Raw genomic sequence first — 12,514 nt, 5'->3', positions numbered from 1 at the left:
TTCAAATTTTCGATCTAAATTTTTAGTTGAGTTGGATTGAAGGTTGAGAATAATTAGCTTAGAACAAAGGTTGAGAATGGTCATCCAGGTCAAAAATGGTTAGTCCAAGTAGAAGGTTGTGACGAGTTGGTCCGGATACAAGATTGAACTAAATTAGTCTACGTCAAACGTCGAGCTGAGTCAACCCAGACACAAGGTCAAACAGGGTCGGCTGAAGTTGAAGGTCGAGACAAGTAGGGTCTGATTGAAGGTTGACACGACCACGTTCAGACAGAAGGTTCAATTCATTCTGTTCAAAGGTTGAGAGTGCCAATCCAGACACGTGGTCAAGTTGGGCCACTCGAAGGTCGAAACAAGTTAACCCAAGTCCAAGGTCAAGATGGACGATCTGGGTTGATGGTTGAGCTTGCCAAAATAGGTTAAAGGTCGAGACAAGCTAGTCCAAGTCGAAAGTCGAGACTATCCGACCCTCAAGCTGAAGGTCAAGACGGGCTAGCACAGGTCGAAAGTTACTAAGTTATGATCAAAATTTGGTCGAATTTTGCCGAGCCATTCTCTAATGAATTTTGGCTAAGTCTACCTCAATCAAAATTTGGTTGAATTTAATCGAGTTGGGAACAATTAAAATTTGACCAAATTCTATCAACTCGGTCCTGATCGAAATTTGACCAGTCATTTCAGGTCGAAATTCGCCCGAGTTGGTATCCGTTGAAATTCAATTAAATAGATCTTAATCAAAATTTAGTTGAATTTGAGAGAGTTAGAAATGATCAAAATTTGATTTAATTCAACCAATTTTGTGATTTTGGATTTAAAATTTGATCCAGTAATGAATCTTTAAAAATCCAATATTGTATTAGGAGAAAATCAGCACATTCCACGAGCTAATGCTCTTGTTTTGAAAGAAAAAACGAAAAAGAAAATAAAAATGAGAAAAAACACGAGATAGCTATCTATAATTTTTTCTAGAGTTGTCAAAACGGGTAATCCGGCTCGATCCGGCCCGGCTCACCACGGGTGGTCACTTAGTGAGTCAACTCAGTCCGGCTCATTTATTAGCGAGTCAGAAAAATTTGAACCCGGCTCGACTCACCACGGGTTGGTAAGTAAACGAATTGGCTCACTAGCCCATTTAATTAGTCTTCTTTAAATAAAAAAAATTACAAACTTTCTATATTCAAATTTAAACAAATTTCACTCTAAAAAATGATGTTAAATTGAAGACAATTCAAAATAATTATAAAAAGTACAATATAATTCAAATGTCATCCAAAAACAAACACAAAAATCATAAAAAAACTTGTTCCTTGAATAATTTAAGTGAAGAAGTGAGAGTGACAACACCATAAATGAGAGAGAGTTTCATGAGAGTGATTTGTGAAAGCAAATGTTACTTTTTTTATAAGTATTTTATTTTTTAGGATTTCATAAATAAAATAATAAATTAGAAAAATAAAATTAGGTAGGTGGGTTGGCGGGCCAACTCGGCCCACCACGAGTTCAACCCGAATGAGCCAGGTTTAAATGAACTGGGTTAAAATCTGACCTGCATAAAAAAAATTCATTTTTTTTTCAAACCCAACTCGGCCTAAACCCGTGATAAGCTAGGTTGACTCATAGGTTGTGACCCATTTTGACAACTCTAATTTTTTCCATCTGTATCGTTTACTTGTGAAATGAAATGATAGCTATAAATGAATATCTTAGATTTGTGATTATTCATTAGTGGACTGTGTAGTGCTGTTGAGGAAAGGAGTAAGAATATTAATTACTGTCTTAATGATCAGCATATAGAAGAAGAATTCCTGTCACACAGCACAGTTTTGACGGTCTAATTTGATGAGGGCTTTTACTTCTTGCATACCCAATTTCTTTGCGAACCCTCATATTTTCAAAATACCCATTTTACCCTCTAGAAAACTGACTTTCCAAATATATAATATATATTTTGAAAACTTTTTGGAATAGACTTTTTGAAATTTTCAGAAAAAGATTTGTACAAAAATATCTTAATCAGAATTTCTAAAACCAGTTTTCCGGAACGTGTGAAATATATTTTGAAAAAAATTTCTTGAACAAAATTTTCAAAAGAAATTTTCTAGAATATATATAGATAAAGATAAGTTGCGAATAACATTGAATTAAACTTACCATTACATCTTTATATATGTAAAATTTTAAAATAATCTGCTTTTCTTTAATATTTAAAAAAGTAATTACTATTTTTTATTATAAAATAATTTTTAGGATGTTAAAAACAAACATATATTAGTTTTTATTAAACATTTTAAGTAGATATTGGTTATAACACAGTGTGTGTGGATAAGAATTTAAAAATGATTTTTTTTAATAATTTTAAAATATTTTATAACAAAGTTATGTTTTAATGGATGATTTTAAAAAATTATGAAAATAGTTTGATTAATTGAAATTATAATTTTTTTAGTTTATTTCAAAACTAAAATTTTAAATTTGTGTTATCTCTTCTATAAGAGTCTAAAAAATATTTTAGAAATAATAGAGTATTCTAAATAGTAAAATTCAATTATTTTAATAATAAAAAGTTAAATGTATGAATAGAGTTTTTAGTTAATAATTTCATTACTTAAAAAACACTATATTTTTCTAAAACTCTGTCTTAAAGAGACTTTATCCTCTCCCTAAGTTATTTTAATTCTTGTAATATGTTTGAAGTTCAGATATGCTCGAGTAATCTTTGAGACGAAGTCTTCTATTTCAATCGATCAGTTTTCTCAAAATAGTATATGTTTCGGTTGGATCTGTGTCCACTACACAATTTTCACTGCTCGTCCGGTCCAACTTCCTCCTCGTTCTCCTTTGTTCTTGGCCTCCGTTCACTTCGTCAGCGCTGTTCGGCCGGATACCTACCAAAGGCACTCCGACATTCAAGTCAGTGGTATTTTCAAATTCTAGAGATAGAGAGAGAGTTAATATGAGAGTAAATAAGCATTCAATGTAACCAACTACCTCTTACCCTTAACTCATATTTATAGTTTTCTTCATGGGCCAATGATTAGCGAAATCTTAATTATGGCCCAATCACAGGCCCGCTATGGTTAATTTGGTTTTACCTTAATCCTGAATGCTTACTACATTTTAATCTTCAACCTTGGCCGGACGAATATACCGCCCGTTACATCAGAGCTTTGGTGAGAAACCAGTCCAACTTGAGATTAGATTAGTCCACCTGTGTGATCGTCTGTCTCAAGCGCTTTACATGGATGTCCAGCTTATATGGTACACCCGTAGGGTTTTGACGACGACTTAAAGATTGACGCAGTGGTCGTAAATATTTGACGCAGCGGTCGCGCCCGGCTCTTACGGTGATTAATATCCATGTGAATTCTTCAAAGTTTTTCTTACAAACAGAGGTTGCGCCCGGTTGCGGATACCGGGCTTCGTCAGAGTTTTTCCCTGGGTTTCCATCATATAAAGTTGTTCCTTAAGCTTGGTAGGTCGGCTTCGAAACTTGTTGTTATTGTGAATTTGGAGGAAGATTCTGATGAGCATAGTTATGAAATTTGTCGTGACCATTCGTCGTCAGGGTCCTGGATCAATCCGCGCTTGTTGGTACTTGCGCTTGTAAAGCATGTTCCATCGGAGAACGCTCATTTCCCAATGTTGATTCTTAAAGGCCGAACGATGGTTTGAGGTCGTCCGGCTTAAATTCGTATGTCTGTTAACCGGTTCGATGGTCTCTTTTGGACCGGTCGTCCTTATTCTCAGTTACGATCGTCCGTCCTACTCCCTACTATACAGTATATATAGAGTTCTTTAATCACTGAGAACGATTTTAGGTTCTTTAGAGTGATTTACCTAACAGGTAAAGGAAACTAACTATCTAGTTTTAAATATCTTGTTGTGTTGTTTAGTTGCATTGGATGTTTGGTTTGATTTAAATTAGTCATTTTGGTATCTTTAATTGTGATTGTGTTTGTTGTATGAAATATACTTATTTTGATTGAAATTGAGGTTGAATTGAAGAATCAAGGATATGATCAATTGAACGAATTGGCTTTCAATCTGATACCTAAACTTGTTATAGAACTTTTTACTGAATTAGGAATATCAATTTGGTCATTTGAACAAGTCTTTGATTCCATAATTCATATTGTTGAACTTTCTAGTTTCTGGTGTGGTGCTGAGTGCCAAAGTTACATAGGGGTTTAAAAGCATTCTAGCCCCGGATCGTCCAGCGTCACATTTATGTCGTTGAGTGCCAGCGTTGCAAAGGGGTCTAGAACTTATTTTACCTTAATTCGTTGAGCGACACTTTTGGCGCTGAGTGCTCATTCTAACGAAATCAATGCAAGTTTATGATAATTATGAGTTGAATGCTTGAACTGATTAAATGCATTTATGTTAAATTGTGAATGGTTCATGTTATGGAATGTGAATATACTTGAATCATGTATAATATGTATTGCGAGATAAGGTCTCTAGAAGAGATTTTATGCATTAGTGAATAATTAATTTATGCTTGACAAAAAGAAATTCTGAAAAAAGGTATTCTAATATACTACTACCATTAAACTCATATAGAGATGAATTGGAAGGAGAGAAGAGAAGTATGACAAGAAGTCTTTACTTGAACTTTGATTTTCAGTATAAAATATTAACCTCATAAGTAGTAGGGTGATAACCCCATATTTATATCTCTACAGAATGTAAATACTACTACGAGTGTATGCCTTTATTGAAAATTTATGTTAATGCATGTATCTGAATAAATTAAACTTAGAATTTTTTGTTGTATGCCTTATGAAAAGTAAAATTTGAATATCTAATGTTGAAATTTGCTTGAATAATCAATATTATAAGTTTTATTAAAATATTAGCTTATTCTTTCTTTTGACTATAATTACCTAATAGTATGAACAAAAAGAGAGTTAGATGTCAATACTTCTTTATTAGAGACAGAAGATCCAACTCAATAATATACATTTTATTACTATTTTGTTTATTTTAGATATAAAACATAAATGTTTTATGTTGTTTTTTTTAAAAGACTATACATATATACATATAATATATATATATATATATATATATATATATATATTTATTTATTTATTTAGTAATTTATACTATTACATGTAATATTACATATTATATGTTATTTTTTCTAATGAAAACAATTAATTAAAATCATTCAATCAGTAACTAGTGTACACCATATTCAACTTTTCAGCATTTAAATGTTTTTAACATTTTATAAAAATACTAACCTGTATTTTATTTATTAATCTATTTTTATGTCTCTAAATTCTCATATTTGTTAATTTCATGTTACAATCATTTTACTTTATTATTATTATTATTTGCTCAAGTTTCCAATGGTTTTTCTATTTTTTATTCTTGGACCACAGACCACTCATTACATGATAATATAAGTGAACTTAACACTAATAAGACAAAATTATTGTTCATTTAATAATAAAGTTTGCAATGTGCCGTTAATTTCAGTCCAAGATGGATCGATCAGGTTGATATAATATATATAATACAGTTTAAAAATATTATTTTATAATTATATATTATCCTCATTAAAAAATATTTTTTATGCTCATTAAAAAAATATTTGAAGTACGTATTTGTATACATAGTTTCATATTATCAAATACTAAGAATTAAATAATAGTTTTTTTATTTTCAGGTTAAATTCTCTCAGATATAGGACATCTACAAACTTATGGTATACTTAATTTATTATTAAGTGGTTGTTTAAATCATTGATCAATTCTAGTAATCACTCTATTTATAGAACATATTTCTTTATTAAAAATTGTTATACTCTTTCTTCTCACTCTTAACAGTGCTATCATATAGTCTTGCAATTCTAACTACTAAAAATATATTTAAATATAATAGTTATTTTGATTATTTTTGGTTAAGCATATTTATGTGGTTAAAATTATCAATTTTTATTTTGAATATTTGATAAAAAACTTAACTGAGTATTCGATAAATTATAAAATTTGGATTTAGATTCTTGAAAAATATATTTATTTACGTGATGTCTTATTGATACGTCATTCTGTCTCAATTTATCTTTTATAATTTTTTGATTATATAATGAAATATATGGTTAGAACAGGTAATTTAAGAGAGTTAAACACTTGAAATGGTGTGACATATGTTCCTGCTGAGACCCCGGAATTTGGAATATGGCCATCAATTATTGGAAAATAGCATGAATAAGCCAATTTGGCTTTGAAAAGCAAAAGTTGAAACGTAATTCAAAGTTTCAAAATCTTTTTTAAAGACCTTGTCGTCATGCTTTTTCCAAATCTATTGTCTTCTAACAATATTTTTCTCATGTTATCATCTATACTCAAACACTCTTCTCTCGTATGATCCTTTTGCTGTGAAGTTTGAACATTGAACAGAAAGATATATTTACAAATATAATACAAGGTACTTGGATTTTTTACTTTCAAAGTTTCAAACTTGATAACATATCTGTGACAGAGTTTGCTTATGTAGATTTGATATTTCCCATAAGGATAGAGTTAATAATAATAGTTGTGGTTGGTTTTGATCTGAAAGTGGTGTGGTTGAAAATTGTTGAACTTGATAGGTTGAAATGGTGAAGATATGTGGAATTGGAGCTGGGTACGTGGGGGGTCCTACAATGGCTGTGATTGCCCTGAAATGTCCGTCGATTGAAGTGGCTGTGGTTGACATATCGGAGTCTCGCATATCAGCCTGGAATAGCAAGAAACTACCTTTTTATGAGCCTGGCCTAGAAGAAGTGGTGAATCAGTGTAGAGGAAAGAATCTCCTCTTCAGCAGCGATGTGGAAAAGCACGTTTATGAAGCAGACATAATCTTTGTTTCAGTTAACACCCCCACAAAAATCAAAGGAATCGGAGCTGGTAAAGCTGCAGACTTAACTTATTGGGAAAGTGCGGCTAGGATGATAGCTGATGTTTCCAACTCTGATAAGATTGTTGTCGAGAAATCCACTGTCCCAGTGAGAACAGCTGAGGCAATTGGGAAAATCCTAAGTGAAAACAGTAAAAGCAAGGGAATCAAGTACCAAATTCTGTCAAATCCTGAGTTTCTCTCTGAGGGAACAGCTATTCAAGACCTTCTGAACCCTGACCGGGTTCTTATTGGAGGGAACCAAGACCCTCAAGGTTTAGATGCAATCCAAAAGTTGAAGGACATATACGCTTATTGGGTGCCTCAAGACAGAATCATAACAACAAATTTGTGGTCGGCAGAACTGTCCAAGTTAGCTGACAATGCCTTCTTAGCTCAAAGGATTTCATCTATCAATGCTATGTCAGCTTTATGTGAAGCCACCGGGGCCGAAGTCTCACAAGTTTCTCTTGCTCTCGGGAAAAACACCAAAATTGGGCCAAAGTTTCTGAATGCCAGTGTTGGTTTTGGTGGTTCTTGCTTTCAAAAGGACATAATGAACTTGGTGTACATATGTGAGAGCAATGGTCTCACCCAAGTGGGAAATTACTGGAAAGAAGTGATCAAGGTGAATGAGTACCAAAAGAGTAGGTTTGTGCACAGGGTTGTGACTTCAATGTTCAACACAGTTTCTGGTAAGAAGATTGGAATTCTGGGGTTTGCCTTCAAGAAGGACACGAGTGACACAAGGAAAAGTCCTGCAATTGATGTTTGCAAAGGTCTTTTGGGAGATAATGCGTGTTTGAGCATCTATGATCCACGCGTTACTGAGCATCAGATTGAAAAGGAGCTGTGTATGGATGGTGTTGAATGTGTTAATGTTGTTGGAGATGCTTATGAGGCAACTAGAGATGCTCATGGACTATGCATTCTTACAGAGTGGGATGAGTTCAAGACAATTGACTATCAAAGAGTGTACCAGAACATGGAGAAACCAGCTTTTGTGTTTGATGGTAGAAACATCTTGGATGTTCACAAGTTAAGGGAAATTGGATTCATTGTTTACTCAATTGGGAACCCTTTAGACCAATGCCTCATCAACATCAACATCATCAATTGAGCGATATCAAATATGTCTCTTTTGGAGCAATGATACTGCTAAATAATTAGTGTGATGCTTCAAGTGTGAGCCAAAATTATTGTTTGGTGCAGTCCAATAATCACTTTTTTACATATGCGGAATCTGATTTTCCTCACCATGCTACTGCTACTGCTACCTATATATACCTATAACGTCATGTGTGAACAAAACGAAACTTAAGAATCGATTATCGTTTCAACTCAGTAACCGATTCAACTTGCTTTTTGCACTCAAAATTTTATATGATTTTATTTAGGAGTAAACACTTTGAATTAATAAGTTATTTTTATTGATATGTAAGTGTATAAAAAAATTTATGTTGTCATCACTTTTATTGGATATTTTTTTGCCGTAAGTGTTATGATTGCATAATAACATGGCTTTCTAGAATTTATATATTTTCACAGGTTTTTCTTTTAAAACCAAAACATAAAAAGTTAGATACTGTTATTACATTTTTCGTGGGATACACTAAGTATAATGAACTACAAACCAATTCATGTAATAAATTAAAAGATCATTTTTAATTTAAAATCTTAAAAATAAATTTATAATTTTTTTCTTATATGTTATTTAGTTTTCTTATTTTAACGTCTGGAAACTTTAAACTTGAATCACATGTTACACACCTATTTTTTTCATTCTAGGAAAGAATTTCAATACTCTTATTTGTATTTGTTAACTTGATATTCTATTTTCTTTTTTTTATTTACGGGTTAAGTTCATTTGTTTTGTCCTGCTATTTTTGTGGAAACAAGGCTATTGAGTGCTTTGTATTTCCTTATCTTCATTTTTGTCTTACTTTCAATGAATTATGCTGCTATGTTTTTTGTTTCTTTTGCTTTGGCCAAGGATTTGGACAAAATTTACATGTAATATATATATATATTCAATCAAAGTTATTAAAGTTATGTTTAATGAAAAATTAATTATATATTAGTATATATTAAGAAAGTAAAATTAATACAATCTCTCTCCACTTGTAACAAATTGTAAAGAATATCAACAAGGTAAATGGTCAATCAAGTAATTAAAAATGACATTAATATCAACATCAAATTAAAGTTAGAGTGAAAGTTGAAGGTAAATTGTACTAAAACCCTAAAGTATGGCAAATGAATTGATTTTTTTTTTCTGAATGTTAAATATAAAAAGACGACATTTTAGTTGCAAGGAAATAATATGTTAATTAAGTTATTATTAAGATAGGGAAAAGGTAGAGAAAAAAAGGGTTAACTTTTAAATATATAATATCAATTAGTTGTGATTAAAACAATAAATTTACGTTTGTTGGTATTTTTTTATATTAATTACTTTATTCATTTTTATTTGAAGCGAGACTCACTCGTACTATTGTTTCTAACGAAATATAAAAATTTATCATTATATAACCTTATTGACATTAAGAAAAAAATAAAATATTACAACTTTTAAAATAAAAAATAATTTCACTAACATTAGTCAACTAAAGAATAGTTGCGATCTACATAAAGATATAAATAATCCAACAACGTTAATAAAAAAAAATAACCTATAAAAATATTAATTAAAATCCATAATTTACTTTGGTTGAAAAATAATTTAATTGACATTAATATAAAAACTTTGGTTGATATCCAAATTAATATTAATCGAGAAATGATTCTCAACTATAATCTATGTTAATAATAAAAAATAACTCTAACGTTGATTATAAAAAAACATTGACAAATAATAACAAAAAGAAAAATTAAGTTTAAGGAAGCTAATAATGTTTTGAGTGAAGTTGACCCAAATGACAGAAAAAATACGAAAAAGTAAGAGATAAAATGGCATAAAAAATTTCAAGTACTTTTTTAACTGAACTTTTAAATTCTCTTATACTAATTAAATTAGTTTCGTAAATTTCTAAAATTTAAACATATTTTATCATAAATTGAATAAAGAAAAAGTTAATTAGAAAAGACGTTAACGCTTCAGGAAAAGTAAAGTGATGAAAGAAGGAAGATTAAAAGGGAAAAATAGATTTATAATTAAATGGAGTGTAGCCACAGGAATGAAGATACAAAAGAAAAAGAAAAGAAAAGGATGAGTTAAGAGAAAAAGTGAAGGATTCGATTAAAATTTGATAGTTACGATAAATTGACGATGACGAAGATGAGCTAATGAACTTAGCCTTAACACACCTGATTTTCTTTACATTTATTTAATACTTTTTTTTTTTTGATGAAATATAAAATTTTATACTTTTATAATTATTTTATTTTTATACTTTATATTAAATGAATTGAAAGTGTATTATATTAGAAAGTGAGGTTTTACATGTAAGTCAACTTCATAAAATCACCTCACTTATAAAATTGATTTTATTTTTAGTTGATGTGGGACTTCTAACATATAGTTCTGATATCATATTAGAAAATGAAGTTTTATATTTAACTCAACCTCACAAAACCAACTTGTAAGATAAGATTTGCACCTCACTTATATGTTATAAAATTAACCTTATCTCTAATCGACGACGTGAGAGTTTCAACGTATTATGATACCGTTACTTTGATATAATTAACATAGGAATTTTTAAGGTAAGAATTCCCTTACATTTTCGAATGTAGTTAACTTGGCGCAGGACATTTTGCTTTGTTTGCACTTTGAACCCAAAATACAAAGGTAGAAACGTGATGATGGTGGTTTTCTACACCAAGTCTCACTTTTCATATAAAAGCACAGGTATGGTGTGGTCCCACATTATCACAAAACTTATTTTATTACTCAGACAAAACTCCCTTTTCTTACAATTAAATTTAATAATTCTTTTTGAGTATCCCCAAAGCATTTCTGGTGATGACTTCCTCTCTATAACACATGCACCTTTTAGCTTCAATGAAGCAACACATGCACCTTTTAGCTACACCTTCTATATAGAAAAAAAAAAAGAAAAAAAAAAGGCTCTTATTCATCAGCCATTGTCGATTTTTTTTTTTTCTATTTATCTCTGTGAGGGTAATATTCATTTTTTTAACGGAACTTTTCTAAAAAAAATACAAGCTTGGGAGTTGATTAAAGCCTACCCTGCTTACAGCAAATCAGTATCTGCTACTATCTAATCACCCACCAAAGGAAAAGAAAGTTCTACTTTCTGATCATTTTTCTAACATCAATCACTAATGTTTTGGCCACATCTAAACGGACCAATAGAAAATTGAAACCTTAACAAAGTGGCTAAGACATCTATTACATCTTCAACTAACCTCTGTCTAATTTTTTACAATTCTTCTTCTGATAATTACACGAAGAGGGTGTCTGCAAAAAGCAGCTTGAAAGCTTAGAAATCAAGTGCTTGTTAGCAATTATGTGCATTGAATTCACCTACATATGTAGGCCATTCAGAATCATTTGAGCTTTCATTTGTACATTATCAAACTTCATCAAGAGCAGTATGCGACATGAATGAAGGTAATTTCTCCAAAAGCAACTTTAGGGTGGTTAGGAATTAAGACTACCAACAACAACAACTAGATCTATAATTAAAGAAAAGGTAGAGCTTGTGGAAGAGCTAAGCAAAACTAAGCTCTGTTGTCTAAACACTAAACCACGTGTATGCCTCACCTCAATCAACTGCCACCGACACTGTTTCCAGAACTTGATCACGGATATAGCTACCCTTTTGAATGGCTAATCTAGCACAAACCTTAAGAAAAGCATCTCACACCGCATATGCTACTACATTCTCTAGAGTGGAACACAAGTAGTGTGACTAGTCACTAACCACTGAGTGTTCAATTCTCTTTCTGCTAACTCTCTTACTTTCAAGACCATAAGTATCTTTTATCATAAACATAAGTCTGATAAAACACTCTTTCAATACATTTAACACATTTACATTTAAGAAGTGGAATTCCTAAGTGAAGCTAGATACTAATATATCCAACAATTAATGAATTTTGTTAAAATAGACTCTCGTTCATGACTTTAATATGATGTTAATAAATAGATTTTTAAACTTAAACTAGTTATTAAAGCTGTGTCCACTATCCACATGTTTGATGGTTATATTTGTTAATTCTGTTATGAGTTTTGCAAAGGCAAAAATCTTCCCACAGAAGTGAAGGTTGTTTGGGGGGCATGGAGAGATTGACAGATCCCAGATGCTTTAATGAGGGCCAAAAGAGACAAGTCTGGTGTGTGAATTCTCTGCGTTGTACTCTATTATATACCAGTTAGTACAGAGAAGTTCAACAACATCGAAGCAAACTATATGCTCAGCTGTATTCTCGTTAAATATTTATTTTGGTCCATCTATTTTTCTTCTGTGGACCCTCTGAATTTGTTAAATTTTTATGCTTAAAATTTCATCTAGTACACCAGCTCATGTACCTCAGTATTTAGTACCGTTCAATGCAGCGTTACTTTTAACGACTCGTGCTCTCCAAATTTAAGTTTTCACGTGCGCCACCATCATGATGTAAATCCATTATCCATCTACTTCCATTTTTTTAAGGAAAA

The 12,514-nt window shown here is 31.2% G+C and overlaps 1 protein-coding gene across 1 annotated transcript; it reads left to right on the top strand.

Annotated features, from left to right (window-relative positions):
• The first annotated feature begins 6,302 nt into the window (after positions 1 to 6,302).
• LOC106766799 (UDP-glucose 6-dehydrogenase 1) lies at positions 6,303 to 8,147 on the top strand. The gene is made up of 2 exons (XM_014651559.2): positions 6,303 to 6,438; positions 6,602 to 8,147. The coding sequence occupies exon 2, from the start codon at positions 6,608 to 6,610 to the stop codon at positions 8,006 to 8,008; it is 1,401 nt and encodes a 466-aa protein (XP_014507045.1). The 5' UTR covers positions 6,303 to 6,438; positions 6,602 to 6,607; the 3' UTR covers positions 8,009 to 8,147.
• Positions 8,148 to 12,514: the final 4,367 nt, after the last annotated feature.

The sequence above is a fragment of the Vigna radiata genome, chromosome 7, assembly GCF_000741045.1.
Source record: "Vigna radiata var. radiata cultivar VC1973A chromosome 7, Vradiata_ver6, whole genome shotgun sequence".
In the NCBI taxonomy this organism is placed as follows: domain Eukaryota; kingdom Viridiplantae; phylum Streptophyta; class Magnoliopsida; order Fabales; family Fabaceae; genus Vigna; species Vigna radiata.
The sequence above is the reverse complement of the archived record's forward strand: the minus strand, read 5'-3'. Positions and strand labels throughout refer to the sequence as shown.